At 41.3% G+C, this 20842-nt stretch overlaps 2 protein-coding genes and 1 long non-coding RNA gene across 6 annotated transcripts in view; 1 reads left to right on the forward strand and 2 right to left on the reverse strand.

The window, feature by feature from the left end:
* Nucleotides 1–1158, reverse strand: part of Efhc1 (EF-hand domain containing 1) — a 53481-nt gene extending 52323 nt beyond the window's left edge. The window contains exon 1 of the mRNA XM_063233111.1: nt 950–1158. Within this exon, the coding sequence (XP_063089181.1) occupies nt 950–1009 (60 nt within the window). The 5' untranslated portion in view covers nt 1010–1158. The remainder of the gene's footprint in view (nt 1–949) is intronic.
* LOC134472114 (uncharacterized) lies at nt 1083–20301 on the forward strand. The gene is made up of 2 exons (XR_010041977.1): nt 1083–1508; nt 18331–20301. It is a non-coding gene; the product is annotated as an uncharacterized LOC134472114 (long non-coding RNA).
* Paqr8 (progestin and adipoQ receptor family member 8) overlaps nt 12570–20842 on the reverse strand; it is a 48853-nt gene continuing 40580 nt past the window's right edge. For all 4 annotated transcript variants that reach the window (XM_005005950.3, XM_063233113.1, XM_005005951.3 and 1 more), the window contains one exon: nt 12570–15541. In XM_005005950.3, coding sequence (XP_005006007.1) covers nt 14459–15523 — 1065 coding nt within the window. In that variant the 5' untranslated portion in view covers nt 15524–15541 and the 3' untranslated portion in view covers nt 12570–14458. The remainder of the gene's footprint in view (nt 15542–20842) is intronic.

Below are 20842 nucleotides of genomic sequence, written 5' to 3' on the forward strand. Positions count from 1 at the left end.
AAAAGTATAGGGCTAACAGCAACTAATCCACTACAGTTGAGGAAACCCAAATAGGATACCTATCCTTTACAGAGAAGGGAAGGATGGCTTACAGGGAAGACCGGTAAGTGTTGAAGAGAAAACAAAATGGGGAATGGGGTTCAGAAGTAGGGGTAGAAGGCAGAGAGCAGGATTTGATAAGAAGAAGGAGGAGGAGGAGGAGGAGAAAAAGAAGAAAAAAAGAAAAGGTGAGGAAGAGAAGAAGAAGAAGAAGAAGAAGAAGAAGAAGAAGAAGAAGAAGAAGAAGAAGAAGAAGAAGAAGAAGAAGAAGCCTGAGAGAGAAAAAGGTTAGGTTAAATGGAAGTTTAAACAACAAGGGTGGATACTGTGGAAAAATACCTGGCAGAAGGAAGCGAATGAGTGGAAATGATAGAGACACAGACTAAAAGCGGAGCTGGAAGTGGAAGTGGAAAGATTACTTGGTCCAGGATTCTGAGGAGGAAGAGGGCAGGGCGAGAACGCTGGTTCTGGGGAAAGCGGACGCGATGGAAGTGAAGGCAGAGGGAGCCGAGTGTGTCAATGGGCGGAGGCTGGGGGTTAAGGAGGATGAGCTGAGACGGGGTTTGAGGTCAGACAAAGAGCTCAGGGTTAAGCAGAGCCCGAGGGCAGGGGACGGGAGGGCGCACAGGGACAACTGGGAGAAGGGGTGCGAGCCGGAGGAGCTGAGCAATTCCTACTGCGCGAAGAGCGCTCTGGAACTCGAAGGCTGCGCAAACGCTGGAGGAATGGGGCGGAGGGCAGAGGTAGGTGAGGGAGCCTGTGCCGGAGAGTACTGGCGAACCTCGGTATGGAGGAAGTCGGAGCCGACGACAAGTTTGAAGAGAGAGGGCAGAGAATAGAGATGCACTAAGTAGCGGGTTTTTCGGGCCGCCAGATGAGGACAGTTTGGGGTGGGCACCTAAATCCTCACCGTAGAGTCCCTAAAGGACGTGCCCGGGAGAAAAGGCAGACCGTGCACAGGGTTAGACATCGTTGCTGCCCGTATAGCCGTCGCCACTTGCGTTTGGTTTGGCTGAGTCCTTTCGGGTTGCCCCGGCAACACACAGCGTCGGGCGGGGCTCGGCGACCACGACAGCGCCGAATCCAGAGCTTCCGCCAGAGGGGCGGGGCCTGCGACGCGAGGGGAATCCGTCTGCGCGTGCGCTGTTTGCGAGCCTCCGCCTTCTCAAGGCGGCCACGGAAAAAGGGGGCGGGTTTGGGGGGGAAAAAAAATGTGACGATGGCTCCGCCCCCTCGCCTCGGCGTGGCCTCTCCAGGAGCTGGGAAGACGCGGCAGGCGTGGTGGACTGCGGAGAGGAAGACAGAGTGGTGCAGTTTGGCGTTAGCTCATTCAAGGAGGTCGCGAGCTGGAGCAAGTGGTTAGAAGGCGGCTGCTCCTTCCCCTGCGCCGCCCTAGTCCTCTCGTTCCGGGTCAGGCACTCCTTTCTCCTAGCTCTGGGAAAAGGTTGCTGTCCAGGTTCGACTGAAAGGTAAATGATTGGTCAAGGTCAAAGTGTTAATGGCCCCGACCCTTGCTTTTGTGGGCCAAGAGTTGCTCAGGAATGGTCAGTGAACTGGCGAAATCATCTTAATTTATGCGGGTGGTATATCCTTCTCCCCCACCCTTTCTTTACTGTACCCACAGTCCCTGCCTCGCTATGGTTTCAAGCCGTCCTTGCAACCTTCTTCAGGTCTCAGTGCACAGGTCTGTGGTATTTGTTGGCCTAAGAGCTGGAGAGTGTTCATCATAACTTCTGGCTTATACCTGCATCATCTATGACTTGATCAGAATGCAGATCCTTCAGAGGGAAAGACTTAAATGAGGAAAAAGAAATACTGTCAGCACCGTGGACATTTTTGTCTTGCTGCTTTGTAGAGAGCTTGTATGGATTCTTTCTTCCTTAAAAAAAAATGTAAGCCTATTCCTGAAACATTATCAGGGAAAGAAACATAGATTACTAGCAGCACGGGAGAGTTTGAAAATAAAAACAAAGAGCAAACAAAACCCAAAATCCAGGTGTCCAGAGATTTGTCAAAGTGAATTAAAAAAAAAAAAACGTATTTCTGACCAGCCAGTTTTTGGGACATGATAGGTGATAAACCTCACGTAAAAGGCATACTTCAGGGACATGGATAGTTACTAGTAATACAGACAGCAGCTTTATTTATACTGCTGTTTGTCAGAGCTGATCTTCTTGTTGGGTTTCACTAATTCATGTAAGGCTCAGGAAGCCCAGGATATGGATGCTCTAAGTGACAACTAAAGCAACTATTGGTGACATTTTATCTTATCCTGCCCAAAAGTTACTCTTCTGATGACTCTTTTTTTTCTCTTACTACTTCTGTTTCGTGTTCTTGTCTTAAATTTTTTTTTTCTTTTCATTTTCTGATGGTAAAGCAGGACTGTAAAACATTTAGAAAAAACCCCAGGGAATTGGTGAAAACAGTTCTCCCAATAGCTGGCTCCCATCCTATACTGTGGATAAGGGATAATGCAATGGATGGGTAATTTCAGTTTTCAGTAATTTGACATTGCTCACCAATTCCCTGGGGTTTTTTCTAAATGTTTTACTAAAAGAAAATCCCATGTCATGAGGATACATGTGGAAGGACCTTCCTGCCTGAACTGCATGGTTGGGTGGGGAAGGAGTTGTGGGGCTTATCCCTCAACTGACTTCTTCCCAGAAAAGAATGCTAGTTAAATGGTTAATAGAATATCTTTTATCTACTTTGTACATCAGAAGTGCATGAGTGCAGGAAACTGTTGGTCTATGTCCTTATAAAAATGCCATCCCCTGGGACAAGCCACCAATGTTGCTACTCTGGTTTGAATCTGATTTATTCTCTGTCAAACTCGTATTGAAATTTAATTGCTATTGTGGTGGTGGAAGGTGGGACTTTTAAGAAATGATTGGATCATTACTACCCTCATGAATGAATTAATGTCTTTCTCTTATGAGTGACTTCTTGCTCTCATAGGAGAAAATTAGTTATCCCAAAGTAGTTATTGCAGAGCAAGGCTTCCCCTTGTGTTTGCTGTCTTCCACTTGCTCTTTGATTTTTTTGAGTGCACGGAAGTAGCATGTAGCCCTTACCAGCAGCCAAGAAGATGTCATCAGCATGGTGTTGGACTTTCTGGCCTCCAGAATTAAGACTCAGAATAAACCTCTAGTCTTGATAAATCACTTAGTCTCAGGCATTCTTCCATGACAACAGAAAATAGACTATTATAGTTATGTCTGTTAAAGAAACGATAACAGAACAACCTGGATCCTGAGAAGGTTTGGTATTATTGAGAGTTTATATATTATTTCTCCAAACAGAGCTATTAAGCATATATTGTACTTCCATCTGTACCAACCATTTCCCACATTGTGGAACAGAAGAAGATAGGAATGACCATCTGATGAAGACCATTAAAAAGTGGTCTGGGTGGGATTTAAAGTTAATCAATTGGCTTTCTATGTTTACTTGTAGGTCTGTCCCAGATCTAAGCCCCTTGTCTGAAAATGAGCATCAGATTCATAGTAAGTAAATCTCTATGAATCACTGGTCCTGGATGAGGCCTGTAGTGGTCTGTGATGCCATGATGCCTCAAAAAAGAGGCCCCGCTGATGCCTACCTCCAACTTCAGTTAACTAAATAGAGACTGTAGCTGCAAGTGTCTTACTCCTGTGGTGAATGTCCACTTGGATATAAGACAGTTCTCCTAACTACATTATTTATTACTTAGAGAACTCTAGGGCTGGGGATTTAGCTCAGCGGCATAAGCGCCTGCCTGGCAAGCGCGAGGTCGTGAGTTCGATCCCTGGTACCAAAAAAAAAAAAAAAAAAAAAGAGAACTCTGAACTGATTGGTAAGGTCCTGCTCAGTTCCCATGCTATCCACTTTATTTTTTTTTTAATTTTTAAGGGAAATTTTGTCTTTAATTTTAAAGAGAATAAAAACTAAAGTACAACAGGATAAAGCTAATTAAAGCAAAACAATGAAAGTAATACAGGACTTCAAAACAAGAAAATAGAAAGTCAACAATGGCTACCATAATATATTCTGTTATCTTCAAAATAGCTGCCCATACCATCAGACATAATAAAATCAAACAAAACAAAATGAAATGAAATCAAAACAAAACAATGAAAATGATACAGGACTTCAAAACAAGATAATAGGAAATTAACAATGGCTACCATAATGCCTCTCATTATCCTCTAAATATTTGTTAGGACTACTGGCTTTAGGCCTACAAAGTCAATCAACCAATACAAGCATTAACTTGTTTCTTTACTTCAGTTGCTATTATCTCAGCCTGTGTCCCACTGAATCTACCAGTTGCTTGGGGGTGGGGGAAACAGCTCTTCTCTCCTGGTCTGTGGCTGATTTATGGTATGTTTGTATGTGTGTGTGTGTGGCTTCCTGGTTCTCCCCATCCAGCACAACTTCTGCAGGTTCATGGAGGAAGCTTGGGTTCCAGTTCTCCCCTGGCCAGAGTAACTTTTGCTGCCTCACAGGGAGCTTTGCCGGTTCTCCCACACTATCCACTTTAATCCTTTCCTTTGTCTGAAAACCAAATAAATATGGGCCACCCACAGAAGTTCTTTGTCTTAACCCCCAGAGAATGTTGAATTTTGCTAAACGGTTTTGATCCTTCTGTAGCCCTCAAATCATACCATTCGTCTCTTATTTAAGCCTTCACCATCCACTTATTTGGGAGGTGGTGGGCTCGATTAGTCTGTGATAACCATCCCTAACTGCTAAAGTAGGAAGTACTATGGTTGGAAGACCATTGCATAAAGCTTGAAGTAAGAAAAAACAGAGATATTGCATAATTTTAGCCGGTGTTTCAAAGCTTGGCAAATGAAAGAAAATTGGAAAGATCATGCTACCAGCATCTAAGCTTGCAAAGAGATATTTCCCAGAGAATCCAATTGGAAAACATCTTGCTGGGACAGGCCATGAGCAGTCACTGAAAAGAAACATTTCTTTCTTCACTCTGCCCAGAATTTTTCAGTCCTGTTACATTCTTGCCTTTCCGTATCTAAATTCTCAGGAGAAATCAGATGGTGGTATCTTTGTGTCCTGGGTTATTCTGTAGTGATTTAGGGGTGGTTCTTCCATCTGCTGGGTAAAAAAAGTAAGGTATGATTTTTGGGGGTGAAGGGGGACATTTGCTAAACGCCTACAGGTTTGCAAATGCTGTATGGAGAGTGTGTGAATATGAGGATAAGATGGCCATGTACTTCCTCCAGCTTCTGGTTTCTGGAATTTCTTATCTTAAAAGAGGGCCTAGTCAACTACTTTAATCTTTGAAAAGAATGGGAAAGAGAAAGAGAGATATCCAGTAATTGTCAAGCTGATTCTGGAGTAGATTTGGATTCACAGGAAATTAATTGACACAAAAATCACACAACTTGGGGTTTAGACTACTTTATCTTACTGTGACTGGTTGCCTAGGATTTGGGAAAACCTACATTTCTGATGGTTTTTTGTTCCTAAATTAAACCCATTCAGTGGCTTTAGCTGATTCAGTTGGAATTTCCTTCCTTCTTTGAAGCTTATCAAACACACCACACAGGATGTAAGCCTCTTAAGGATAGAGTCTTTACTCTTTTCATAACATTTTTCTAGCTCCCATCTATGGCACCCCATTGATACTCATTAGAGTATTATAAAATGTCTGACCAAGTAATAATAAATGAATGATGCCTTTTTAAAAATTGCCAATGGATCCTCATTAATGCTTCTTAATGTTAATAGATCATGACTGACCAGATTTTTAAAGGAAGGAATGGAATAAATTCTCAAGATGCATCCCATGCTATGTAAGTAAGAATAATTCAGTGAAAAAAAATTTGTGATGCAAGCATACACACACATTTACATTGTGGGTATTTATTGTGACCACAGTAAAAAGTTTAGAGAACCATTGATAAAATCCAGCCCATTATTTTACTAATGAGAAATCCAAAGATGAAAAGAGACTAAAGAATCATTAGCTAATAAGTGGTTCCCAACTGAGTATTTCTTACACTCATGGAATGACATGAGCTATAAAAGACATTCTTTGTTTAGCACAGGAGAAATCTTTTATCTTGGCATCCTACTCATGAAACATCTCCATTATAGAAAGAAAGAGAAGTGTGAAAATGACGTGGTCATCAAATTGAATGGTTTTGTATTCTAGACAAGGGTAGAAAAATAGCATCTTTGAAACAACTGGGAATTACTTTGATAATCCCCTTTCTCACCGAATTATCTGTATCTACTCTTTTTCTTTCTTTTTTTTTTGGTCTTTTTCCTTTTTATCGGTACCAGGGATCGAACTCACGACTGCCTGCTTGCAAGGCAGGAGCTTATGCCGCTGAGCTAAATCCCCAGCCCCCACTACAGTCTTTTTATACATACATGTCCAAGAATTATGGGAAATAATTTGAGTACAATGGTTGTTAAAGCAGGTTAAATGGTTTTCATGGGTACACTCTGTTAAAATGTTTGTAATATGAGCAGGTCTAGGTTGAATTCTAGCAAAAATAAATTGAAGAACCTCATCACTTGTGCTATTTCAACAGTAGCAGGAAAAGGGTTTTTACTTGGTCAGTGTGTCTAGAAACAAAATGCAAACTACCTTTAAGCTTACTTCATTTATCCTAAAAGATCTCCATCACCTTTTCCTCTAACTTTTAAACCTTTTCTGAATCACACAGTGATGTTGGGGAAATAAACTATGGTTCCTTAATTTTGGTGGTTACAAATATGGACTTTGGGTTCAAAATCCTAAGTTTCTGTGAGATTCCATTATTTAACAACCAGTAGTCTTGGGGCAAATGTACCTCATCTATGCATCACTTTCCTCATTTGTAACAGTAATATCTACACAGTATTACCTACACAAAGGATATAAGAGTCACATGAAAGAATCTAAGAAAATGGCTCAGCTTAGTCCTTGGTAAGTAATGTGTGCTAGATAATATAAACTCTTGTTATTCCTAATTTATAGACTCTGCCTTGGATGTGTTATCTCATTTCTTCCCAGAGCACAAATTAGTATCAACAGTGCGGAAATATTCAGAGCTTCCCTAGGAAGTGGAAACCTGTTTCTCAGGCACTTTAAAAATACGCTGAGAAGAATACTGTATCCTGTGTCCACAAGAACTCATTTTTGAGCCAGATCCACAATTACAATAAAGTAATGATAACTTGAATTCATGGAGAATCCAGAAAATAGAGTCTAAATGTGCAATTGGTAATTAACCCACATAAATAAACAGTTACACAGAATTTTTTATCATATGCAATCCCCAATACCACAACAACTTCCCGGCATGCCCCTTCTTGAAGTCACTAAAAGCCACAGTCCTTACAAGGCCTTCATCCCTTCATCCTGACTCCTGTTCCACTTACCTTCCTTGGTCACGCTGACCTCATTGCTATTCCTGGCGTGTCTTGCCCTTGCTCTGCTTCTTTCTGCCTGGGGGAGAAACATTAACTAGTGTTCTCTTTTTGTGGCCCTCACTGATTCTATTTAAAACTGTATACTTACCCCAACCCTCCAGCCTATTCCTCTGTCTTATTCTCTCTCCTTGGCAACACCACTATCTAACATACTATAAAATATATTTATTTGGTTCACTCTTTTGCCATATGGCAGTGTTATGGCTTATGTCTAGATGATTCCCCAAAGCCACATGCAGTTATAGGTGGGGCTTTTTGGAGATGGTTGGATCAAGTGGGCATGATCAAGGATGTGATCCTGGGATTGATTCACAATTCGGTGCTAGGATGAAGGATGCCCCATCCTGGGTGTGAGTCCTGTTTGCCCTAAGGGTAGGTAACATGGGTAGACTATAAGGGATAGAAATAAAGTTGCTGTTGCTGCTTATTGCTTAATGCTTCTCTGTTTCACTGCTTGGGTCCTTGCTGCCTGCCATGGACTGCTTCTCTGCGATGCGCCTCTGTCTGTACCCCTCTGCCTTGCAGCTAGCCAACTACAGACTAAAATCTCTACAAACACTAAGCCAAAATAAATCTTTCTCCTTTAATTCTGTGTCATTTATTTTGTCTCAGCAATGAGAAAAGTAACTAAACAGGCAAAAAGTTTTGTCTTTTATTCATTGCTGTTTCCCAGGTGCCTGGAACAGAGGCTGTCACCTAGTAGTGCTTTTTATTTGTGGAATGACACTTAATTCAAATATTCACTAGTTCAACAGGCTGGGTCTTGCCTTCAGTGAAGGTCTTTTCAGCAGTATCTCTTAAGGGTCTGATTCAGAAAAGGCATTTCATACAGTTCTTCTAACATGAGAGATAATGTATTGTTGGTTTTGTTTTATGAGCTGGTACCTCAGCTATAGCAGCATCAAATTACCTACATAATGTAATCAGGAGGGAGTGTAATGTAACTTAGTATGCTTATAAACTGAACCAAAGACTGATTTTGTACCTTATAAATGAGATTATTAGGTTACCTAAATTTTTTAGTTCCCGATTTCAGGGTTTTCAGAAAGTTTTACCTGATACTGCTAATTTACCTTCTGTGATTGCCAATATTTTGACAAAAGCCTTTTTTCCCCTAAAAGGGATTTTACTCCCGTGGTAGGACTATCTTTTCTTCTTACATTTCCACATTTTCTTTAACAAGCATGTGTTACTTTAAAATGAGAAATAGCTGGGAATGTAGTTCAGTAATTGAATGCTCGTCTACTATGTGAGGCTCTGGGTTCAATCCCTAATAGCGTAATAAAAAATAAATTTAAAAAATGAGAAATAATCAACAACTTAAAAATTTCTAGCAACCTACTAAGTCTAGCAACTCTTTTATAAAGCAGAGAAAAATGTTTAAAATGCCACATTCAAATCGCTATCTTATTTAAATTTGTGGGACAGCAATTGAGGAACTGGGAATCCCACTGAAAGATTTCGAGAGGGGATTTGGGATTAGAGAAGATCATCAAGGCAAAATGAATTTCTCATGCAGAGATTCAAAGGTGTGTTCAAAAAACTGTGACTGTTGAAGAGGATTTGATTTTGTAATGTAGACTAACAATGGACAATGAACAATAGGCCATGGACCACTAGACAATGGACTTTTGGGTTTCTGGGAAGCCTCTGTGGGGCAAGGAATGCTTTTATTTGATATCCAAGGAAGTTGCATGGATTAAAGTCATTTAACTCAAAAAGAAGAAGTACAACTTTGGTTACTGATCAGGTATTTAGGATTAGAAATTACATTAAGGTTAAGTTAAGGTATACGTAGTACATAAATTTGTGATGAACTCTACAAATATTTGGTGCTGATGCTCCTGATTTGCTTGACTCTGAATTAACGAAAGGAAAATAAGTTTAAACATCATGACTAATGGTGCAACTTCAAACCAGTCACTCTTCTTTGTTTTCTACATCAATAAAGACTTTTTGACCTTCTTGCTTCATATAGCTATTCAGAAGTTTAAATGGATGTGGAAATGTTTGGGAAAGCATGACAGACGCTAAAATCAGAGATGTTACTCTTTATGCTCTGATTTGGTCGAGATTCTCCCGTGTCTTAACATACAGTGAATTCTTCCTATGAGAAACGTGTGGTATAAGAAAGCCCCTTACCTTAGATATGCTCCCCAAGTTAATGTGTAAATGTAATGACTTTTCTTTACATAAACTTTCATGATGAATAGTGTTTTAATTTTGTTTTAAAAAAGACAGCTAGAATGCAACATGCTGTTTTTAATTTGTCAAATCAGGAAACTACTCTGGTTGAAACCTTACATACTCTTCCCTGAAGGATGAGACTTTATGTATCTGAGAAGTGTATATTGCTAGTGGAGGTTTAGGGCTTTACACACCTCTGTATCTAGAAGTGTAAAGAATCCTCAGGCTCGGCTGGGGATTTAGCTCAGTTGCTCAGGTGCCTGCCTGGTAAGTGTGAGAGCCTGAGTCTTGAGTTCAATCGCTGGCACCAAAAAACAAAACAAAACAAATCAAACAAACAAATAAATTGTTTAAAAAAAAAAGTGCTCAGGCTCAAATTAAAATAACGAGGGTTGTGAAAGAGGGTAGTGAGGGAGTAAAAGTAACAGGAGGGTGAGGTGACTTCTTGGCTGGTGGGGAGAGATTTCTAGTCTCTAGAGTAAGGGCATAGCGACTTCAATCCTTTTGAAAAGTTTCTGTCCCAAAGAAGGTCTCAGCCTCCTTAGGCCCCCTGAACCTCAGCCTGATTGGGATCAAGATCTAGAAAGCAGAAACCTGTCATGAGGATGAGGGGAGGATGCTGGTCCTCATTTACCAGACTGCTTGCAGGTCCTATGTTTATTTTTCCTAACTATAGTCTCTACAGAACATGGCACTTGCCACCAAGAGATGCTTAATAAATTCTTGCTGACTCAGTAACTGAAGGGTGGAAGGTTTAGCCAACAGGAACATTTGTAGTTCTACTGGAGACTTTGCCCATAGAAATGCTATTTTATTACCATTTGATAGCATTACAGACTAAAACAGAAGTAACCCAGAGAATCACCTTTTGCATGCTATTTAAATCTAATAGTTAAATAAATCTACTAGTGAAGACTACAAATCATTTGGTTGATAGATGCTACATTCCATAACACCTTTTTTTTTTTTAGTACCAGGGATCAAACTCAAACCTCAGACTTGCCAAGCAGACACTCTGGCCACTAAGCTAAATTCCTGGCCCCTCACAACATGTTTTATAGTACTTGTTACAATAGAAATATAGTATAATTCACTATTCTTAGACTTTAAAAATGTAGTTCATCAATTAAAAATATTGAAATCTTTAATGCTATTGTTTGTACCACTAGACACATTTATTCAACTAGACTGAAATTCTCAGAGAAATTTTGAGAAGAGCTTTTTAAGGGGCAGTTGATTCTACTCACAAGTAGAGATTAGGATGTGTGTGTTTTTTGGGAGGTTGGGTATACAGACTTTTAAGGAAGCTTTTATTCTTTTTTTTTACACTTACATTTGTCTAGATAAACCTTTCTTTAAGATAGGCTTTAGCAAAGTGGTCCTTGTCAAGTCTTCTCAAAGAAGATAGTTGTTTCTTCTAAACTCAACACTACAACCTATATGCAAAAAAATTTTTAATAGTTATTCATGTAAATAGATTTATAAAGACAGGAAATATTTCCACATTTTCTGTGCCAAGCAATCAAGCAAAACACAGGAGCAATATAATTAGTAGGCAGAAACTGGGTGGGGGGAGGCTGCACAGACAATAGCTATGCCCTGAGCAATACATGAGCGCCATCTGGAGGACTTATTTGAAACAACAAGCAGTAACCAAAGAACCTGATGTTTTCAATTATTGATATGATTTATGCACAAGCAGACAACAAAGCCAGGGATAAATTACCTTCATTTAATGTCCCTGAACTCCTACTATTTCAAGCTTCAAGTGTGACTCCTGCAATATCGTTCCTGAGATACTTTCTGCCAAAATTGTAAATTAAACTGTAATATCTTAAGAGCTGTAAGTTAACTCATCAGCAAATACAGTTCAGGAAGAACTAGGAAGGAAGGAAATAGACATGTGTCCCTGCCTCATACAAATCATCAGAATTTTTATTCACCCAAAGATATAAATGACTGACATTTTAATTAAAGGCATTCACATTTAATAGATTAAAAGCCTTAAGAGACAGACATTGTGAGAAAGTCAGAATTTCTAGTAGATGTCAACGGCTGGAGTGACTATGATAGAACAAGATAACTATCTCCTTTACAAAATTCTTAATTATTTCTTTTTTAACTAGGGTGTTCTTACTGATACTTATTTTAATAAAAATGTTTTAAAAGAAGTACTCTCCCTCCTCCCCCCAAAAATTCTGAATAATTTACCAGCTACACTTGCTGTTTCTACATTTCTAATGAGATACTGGTATTTTGGGAACATTTTTACCCACTTCAATGCTTCTCAATTATCTATTAAGCAACTTTCTTCTTTGCTTTCTTCTTTCCTTTCTTTTAAATTCCAATCACTTGAGAGTCATTATTTGGGTAAGTCAGAATAAAAAATGTATGGCAATATCTCAAAGTTTAGTGCTTCTTTGTGTTTTCATGGTGCCTGGACCACCACTGGCAGTGTGCAGACTGGCAAGGATTTGTGGATCCATTTGAGGGTCAGTATCTAACTCCTGTTGTCTCTTCTAAAAACTATGCAGATGACAGTTGGACATGGTGGCATATGCCTATAATCCCAGCACTGGGGAAGCTGAGGCAGGAGGATCATAAGTTCAAGGCCAGTCTGGACTACAAGTGACTACAAAACACACTGCCTTAAACAAAAAAGCCTGATATGATCTAACAACTTCTGCCCATCAGTACTACCAATTATATTCAAGGGCTTCATTCACACATTCCTCCCTTGTTTTGATCTCACTTCCACTAATTTTTAAGTCTTTGAGTCCATTGCAATGAAAACTATGAACTCTTATCAGACCCCCACTTTACACTGATTCTCGAAATGTTTGCACATTTTCCCCATAATTTTGTTCAGTACATGCTCCCTTCAGCAGCACATATGCTTAATCAGTTCACTCCAGTTTAGTTCTGTTAACTTTATTTGCTGTGAATTTGGCATAGACAACAGAAGCTCGTGTAAGACACTTTAGGTAGCATAAAAAGTTCAGATATTTCAGAATTAACAAGAAATTCATGTAGCAAAACAGTGTAACACAGGACACATGCTTTCTTGATTTAAAGATTATAGGAAATCTTCAGGTGAATTTTTTTTTTTTGCCAAATACAGACTGCAAATCTTGAATGATAAGTAATTATAACTTTCTGAGGTTTCCTTTAGTCATTGGCTAGACAACAGTGAAGTTTTTTCTTGTCTCAATAATCCTAAACAGAAAATTCCACATACGCATATATTAAAGTGTTCATACATTTGCATTTATAAGGCACAAAACTCACAATTCTCTCAAAGAAAAAAAACATAAAGGCTTGAAAACAAAAAACCTAATAATAAAGGCTCATTAAACTGAAGTTAAAACAAGCCACTTCCATTTCTTAGTAAACAGGGATGTCACACTGCTGGGAAGTGTAGTCTGTGAAGAGAGGGCTCCACAGCCCCTCCTCTGCGCAGCCATCTTCACTGGATTAGCGCAGAAGGCAGTTCTTAGGGGTATGTGGCTGGAACACTTTAACTGCAGTACCCCTTGTCCCACAGAAGCTGCTGGGGAGCAATGTTCCCAATGATGTTTTGGCTACAAGGTGCGTGCTTCATTCATTCTTACTCAAAAGGAGGCTTCCAGGGACCAACCACATGGCGCATGCATGTTTGCTTGTCCCAGGAGTTGACTATTTTAAGGGTTCGACTCTAAACAGCCACAACTGTCTGCCTGAAAACCCTGGATTAGGGTAGTTATGTCGATCCTACAGGGGGCAGAATCTACATAAAGACTGGACCTTAAATCCCTCTTGAAATAATCAGATCCTCCAGAGGATCCTTAGAACCAGTTCACCCTAACAAAGTCATTTTAAACATGCTGATCAAATCTGCAGATCCCTGGAGCAACACCCAGATCTAGGGTCAGTAAGGCAGCCCTATTTAATAGCTCCCAACCAATTCTGCCTACTACAGTATAAAACAAAAAGGGTCCATGACACAGATCAAGGAAGGGTGTCTATACTTGGTGGTTGGCCTCCTGGTGGCTCTTGGCACGTACTTTCTAGTACCATTTACATTGGTGTTATGTCAGAATAAGCTTCCTGAATGATTACCTGGCTCCAAGAATTTCCTGGAGTAAATAAGACTGCTTCATAGTCCTTTATATTATCATGCAAAACAGGGATGGGAGTAAACACTATTTCAGACTAAACAGTCAGGCAGACAGTTGTCCTGAGAAAAGGGTGTTATAGTAGGGACTAGAAATCAGATGAACCAAATAATTCATTGTGTGTAATTCATTATGGGTTTCACTATATCATCTTGAATATTGTGACTTCCACCCTAGGTAATCTTAACTCCAAATAAGACAGGGTCCCGAGGTCAACACGTTCAACTGCCAAAGACCAACACGGTACAATGGCCATTACCGTAGGATGAGGACCAGCCACCTACTTACTTTCCAGACCAATTCTATTATACATTCAGTTCTAGGACTTGCCTCTGGAATCCTTAGTGAGAATTCTGCTAAATTTTCAGACACAAAGATGGAAGGTTCTTTCTAGTTCTGTGTCTCACAAGTCTTACCCAAAATCCTTTCCCTGTGAGTCCATGACCCATAGAAAAAAGGAATTTTCCTTTTATTAATAACAAAATTCTTGAATCCTTTGGCTTTGAAATGCTGCAGCCACAGTGTATCCTTGGAAACGCACGTTAATTTAAAAATCAACACTTAAAAATGAAAAGTCAACTTCCGTTGCTGCATCAAGTACTCCCCGAATCACAAGGGGCCACCTCTGTACCTTGCCCCCACCTGCAGCCTCAGGAATCTTTCTTGATCAGTCTGGCCTTGACTTTATGCCTCAGGAGCGCTGCAGTGGCAGCACTGCAGGCAGCCAAGAAGAAGAAGGACAGGCAGGCTGCGTAGACAGACATGGGACCATGGCGCTGCAAGAAGAGCTCATGGCGCCCCTGGTAGTCCAGGAGGATGGCCTCCAGCTGTGACAGCGTGCAGACTGACAGAAAGGCGTGGAAGATTTGATGCCCGTGCCCCACTATGTCACAGGACCCAGGGAAGTACTTCTCAGGCACCGGGCAGGAGAAGAAGTAGGCGCTGACCAGGAAGAAGAGGATCTGGAGGGTGTGGTACCAGGCCGCCTGCTCCTGGCAGCCGGCCAGGTGGCAGAGCGCCACTCTGTGCGCCACCGGGCTGATGTCCAGCACGAAGGCCAGCCCCGCCGGGACCACCTGGCAGAGCTTCCTCATCACCGGGTAGGGCCTGCGGTAACGGTACTTGGCGTAGCAGCAGCCAGCACAGGACAGCCAGCCGCAGAAGGCGGCCGCGGGCAGGAAGAAGAGCCAGAAGCGCTCGTACCAGGCCTGGTCGGAGCTGTAGAAGAAGTGCGCAAGCGCGCTGCCGTACTGGTAGACGCTGACGCCCACGTAGTCCAGGAAGTAGAAGGTGTAGTGCGACAGCTCGGACTTGGACTGCAGCAGGTGCGCCAGCAGGCTGCACGTGAGGTAGGTGAGGGAGGACAGCACGAAGAGCAGCAGCGGCAGGGCGCGCGGCGCGGTCCAGGCCAAGGCCTCGGCCTCGGCGAAGGCCCAGAAGCGCAGCAGCACGGCGAGCGCCGCCAGCAGGTGCGTCCACACATTCACCACCTCGTTGTGCTTCTGAAAGAGGCTCAGGAAGTAGTAGCGCCACTCGTGGCCAGTGGGGCGGTAGCCGGCGCGGATGTAGGGCTCGCGGAAGAGCTGTGGCACGTCGGTCTCGGGGACGGTGCGGGGCATCTGCGGAAGGCCGCCCTCCAGGATCTTGGGCAGGCGGCGCAGCTGCGGGCCGCTCACCGACAGCGTGCTGAGGCGCTCCAAGATGGCGGTCGTCATGGCGGCGCCCGGGGCCACCTGAGGAGGAGAGGCAGAAGCGGGTTGGCGAGGCTGAGCTGAGCAGTCTAGTCTTAATGCAGCATGGCGTTCTAGGGCAGGAGGGGAAAGTGAGGAGCCGCGGGGCCGCCTTTCCTTGCCACTCCCAGGATGAGGATGTTTGTTTACCACACTGACAGCAGGAGGGAGGCGGGCGCACATCTTGTGAAATCATCATGTGCTACTCGCACGTGATTGCATGCCACGCAAGGGTTAATGATATCTAGAAGGTAAATTAGGCTACTTGTGAAGGATGGAGGGCTTCCGAGATGTTATGAAAATGTAATCCTCGAGCCAGGTGTGGTACCCAACGGTCTGTTACCTCCACACTCAGGGAAGCTGAAGCAGGAGGATGGCAAGGTGGAGCCTAGCCAAGGCAATTTAGTGACTTAACAGGACTCTGTGTCAGAAATAAAAGGTTAAAAAAAGGGATGGGTATGCAGCTCAGTGTGAAAACCCAGGTTTAATCCACAATATTGCAATAAAGTAATTATTAGGCAGGACTGAAATATTATAAATACAGTGCAATATAATATTTGATAATATTGATATGACTGATGGTAGCTTCTATTTTTTTAGTACCCAGCTAGTTTTACATTATCCATTAAATGCAGTCACACTAGTCTTTGAGTCACCTGAGTAACTGTGTCCTTTGTTGAGTAACGTGATATGCATAGAGAGACTTTATAGTCCAGGGACATAAGCACTATCACCTTCAACTCTCAAAGACTCAGCAGACAACAAATGCTGGCCAGGTTGGGGGGGGGGAAGGAACTTTTCTCTGGGACCTTAAACTAGGACAACCACTGTGGAAATCAGTATGGAGATCCTTAAAAAAACTAAAACTGGAGATTTCATTTGACCTAGCTAGAGCTATTCTGGGTACTTTCCTGAAAGAGTTAAAGTCATATTACATGCATATCCATCTTTATAACAGCAAAAGTCACAATAGCTAAATTATGGAAATGGTCTATGTGCCCATTCAAGGATGAATAGATAAGAGAGACTGTGGTACATATAGTACTCAGCCATAAGGGTAACTTGAGTCATCTGTAAGAGAAATGGATACACCTTGAGACCATAATGCTAAATGAAGTAAGTCCATGAAGATTAAATGTTACATGGTTTCATGAATAGTAGACCCAAAATATAAACAAAATGCAAAATCAAAGAGAGATGGCAGGAAACAGAAAGGCAGACTCTGTGGAGATAGAAAGGGAATCTAGGAAATGATGGGGGTGGAGAGTAGGAGGAGAAGGGAAAGTAAAACTGATCAAGACACAATATGTATATTTATTAATTTCCTAAGATGAATGTAATTGTGTATCATGAATGTATATTAATTTTAAAACAGTATAATTCCTTAACTCACTCAGCAATGAGGATGTTGCAAAGGTATCTGTGTGAAATAGTCTTAAATTTCCCTTTGGAAGTGCAGGGGGAAAATTCTAAGTTTATGGTCAAAAAGAGGGAATTCTTTTTCCATTCCTTCACAACTACCTCTTTCCTCACAGCCATGACAATGATAATGAGTTGTAATTCTTTTATTAACATTAAACTCAGAAGCCACTATCCAGTGAGGTCTTATTCCCCATTCCATGATAGGTGGTGTTCACTAAGCCAGAGTGGACAGTGCTTCCAAAAAGAGACCTCAAAGGGCCAGCTGCAAAGTAGGAGCTGATTTTGGAGGAACCGCATATGGACATCACACAGGCATGCCTTCCAGCCTTTGTGGATGCTGCTGTAAGGCCCCTCCCTCATTCCTAGCCTCTCTCTCTGCACACATGCTACCCAGGCTAATGCTGTTCTTAGCTCAGGATAATATCCTTTGCATGGGTTTCAGCTGGGACAGCTGAAATTTAAATCTTCCTTAGGAATCCTCATGAATAGTATATGGTGAAGTAAATAATTTTTATTAACCAAAGCTTTTTTAGAGTGAGGATTATTTTTTAGAGTGAGGATTCTTTACTATTCTAGGATTTAAAGGCCACAGGGGAAGAATAAAATAAGACCCCTGACACCAAGAAGCTTGTAAGAAGACAGCCAAAAACACCAGATGGCATACAGTTGCATGAAATACAAACAGATCTGCTTAGAATAGAGCATGCTAGGGCAGCCATGGGGAAAATAGACTTGTGTTAGATGAGGAAGGCTGAATAGAGATTAGACAAGTGAGGATACTGCATCCTGAGAAAGAAGCAAAATACTAAGACAAAGACCATTCTAGGGACAGATGTAGGCCACTAACCTTTTATTCAATAAAAGAATGATTTGTTTTCTTCTGAGGCACTCAAGGACTTGAAAACTGCTTTTGTTATTAAAACAAAAAGAAAGCAAAACAAAACAATAACAAGAAAGACTTTTCATTTGGGCTTGCAGATGCTCCACAGGTAACTAAAAGCAGAATTTAAAAAACTGTAATTTTTTTGTTTTGTTTTTGGGTACTGGGAGTTGAACTCAGGGTCTTGTGCTTACCAGGCAGACACTGTGCCACTGAGCTACATCCCAAGATCTAAAAGCAGAATTTGTATCTGTTTCCCTTATTGCTTTAAAATGTTGAGTAGGGTGCTTGTACAAGTCTGCATATAAGTGTATTAATCATTTAGGGAATGTCTGTTTAAAAATTGGCACTACAGTGTTGATTATCCTTGAATTCATATAACTTACTTCATCTCCTTTCAAGAGTAAAGATATAAAGTTAAGAGATTAACAGAGACATTCAACTATCAGTGAGCACTCAGTTCTCTGGTCATTACCTTGTGTTCCAGCAGAACCTCCTCAAAACTGAGACTGCCAAAGTAGAAGTAATCATCCTGTAGAAATCAACTGCTCTCTCAAGCAATGACTTTACAAATTTTTTTCCAGACTTTACAAAATTACAACTGAGATAAAACCATTCGGACTTCTGGGAGAACATGGTGGATAGATAACAGCAGCTATGGAGGCTCTCTCAGTTAGCCAGCTTAGAATCCAGGAATGGTGCAGTATGAGGAGTCCTAAACAAGGGGAGATATACCCTGCCAACCCAGGAACGAATTAAGCTGAGAGAAACCAACTGGAAATGTAATCCCGGTGCTATTACTGGAACGGATAAAATCTCAGCACGGAAGCTGGAACCCGCGCCTCTGTAAATCGTGATTTGAATTTCCTGCCACCACTGCTGCATCTGAATCGACACAGCAGTGACAGAGATGTAAAACCTCTGAGAGCGGAAATCAGTGAATGGAGTTGAGAGGGACTGGCGGGGAGCCCTGCATCAACCTGCCATGGTGAGTGAGAGAAACGGGGACCCCTCCATAGATAAGGAGGCGCCAACAGAGGACATTCTGGGACTGGGCAGACTAGCCGGAACAGGACACTGCAGTGACTTCAGTTACATATTCCCCTCCAAAGCGGGATTGGTGGGGAGCACTTGGCCTGGGTGATGCTGTGGACTAAGACCCAGTAGGCTAGCCCAAACCAGGTCCCACCCCTGGTGGTGCACCCTACCAGTGCAGTCTTCAGTAGGTTGACCTGGAGGAGCAGGCCCAGCAGAGGCTGCCCAGGTATGTGTCTCCCTAGTACACTGCAGTGGGCGGGAACACCTAGCCGGTACAATTCAAACAAATTGTAACCAACAAAGAAAGAAACTGGGCCTCCTATATATGCTTGTATGGAACAAAAAGTATGGGAAGAGGGAGCAACAAGAAAGGGTCCTTGGCCCCCAATCCTGAGAACACTGATCCAGGAAAGGTAAATGCAAAGGAGAATGAGAACAGAAAACATGTAATATCAGACACGGCACCAACAGACATAAAGCGATATCTCCAGAGCCTCATAGATGAGTTCAAAACTGAAGTATTTAAAGAAGTAAAGCAAGATATAAGTAGAACAGTTAGAGAAATGCTAAGCATCGCCCAAGAAAAAACAGATGGTGGAATGGAAGAACAGAAAAAAAAGGGGAGAATTGTTTGATGGAGAAAATAGAGAAAACATAGAATACGTGAAGCAGGTTCAAAGAGATTACCAGGAAACTAAAAACTCTATTGAAAGCTGGCATAACAGCTTGAAAGAAACTAAGGATAGGTTATTTGAACTGGAGAACAGATTTGTAATGTGGGAGCATGAAATGAAAAACTTCTTAAAAATAACAAGGAAACAAACAGCAATAATAGAAAGGCTTGAAGATAAGAGGATCTATAACTTAAGAATTAAGAATGTAAAAGAAGTAGGGACACAAACAAATGAACTACAAAGACTAGTCACAAAAATAATCCAGGAAAATTTTCCTAATTTAGCAAAAGGTAAAGATACTCAGAGGTATGAGGCATACAGGACCCCAGCCAACTACAACCCAAACAAAGCTACACCCAGGCATATAATAATCAAAATTCCAGAAATCCAATATAAGAACAGAATACTAAAAGCTGTCAGAGACAAGAAACAAATCACTTACAAGGGAACATCTATCAGAATTACAGCAGACTTCTTGGCACAAACCATCAAATCATGAATAGCCTGGGGGGAAATAATTCAAGCTTTGAAAGATAATAATCTCCAGCCAAGATTGAGATATCCTGCACAACTGTCCCTAGAAATTGATGGAAAAACAAGGTGCTTCCAGGATAAAGAGGAACTAGGGGAATTTGCAACCACCAATTCAACTCTGCAGAGAATACTGCAGGACATTCTAAAAAATGAAAAATACCAAAATTCCAGAAACAGTGGCAGAGAGGCCACAATGAATGGAGCAGAAAGCAAAATGAAGAAGACAAACTGACAACTAATGACAGAAAAAGAGCTCAACAGAAATGAGGTAGAGAAGGTTGGATGGTAGGAACAGCTATTTTGGAGAAAACAAGACATCATAATAGCTGGTGCTAATTTAATATCATCTTGTTTTGAAGTCTCATCAAGCTTTTGTTCTTCTGTCTCTACCGGTCTTAACATGTTGTATCTTACTGGATTTTATTATATGTGATAATATAAACAAACTTTTATAGACAAGGAGATTATACAGAAATCATTGTTCATTTTCTGTTAGTTGATTCTAAATACCCTGTAATACTGTCATTCTCTTGAATGGTTTTACATTGTCTTGATATGTTTGATGCTACAGTGGACGAAGTTATACCCAAAGATTTCAAGGAAAGAGACACTATGGTAACTACTTTTATGTCGATATATCTTGTGGTGAAACACTATTTTGCTTAAATGGTTATGTTTTGATCTCAGCTGTTTTGTTGATATGCCCTTTTTTATCTCAACCTTTTTTTATTATTTATTTTTTTATTTTTATCTTTT

Source organism: Cavia porcellus, unplaced genomic scaffold (assembly GCF_034190915.1).
Source record: "Cavia porcellus strain 051 isolate PalLab524CR breed Dunkin Hartley unplaced genomic scaffold, mCavPor4.1 scaffold_22, whole genome shotgun sequence".
Lineage (NCBI taxonomy): Eukaryota > Metazoa > Chordata > Mammalia > Rodentia > Caviidae > Cavia > Cavia porcellus.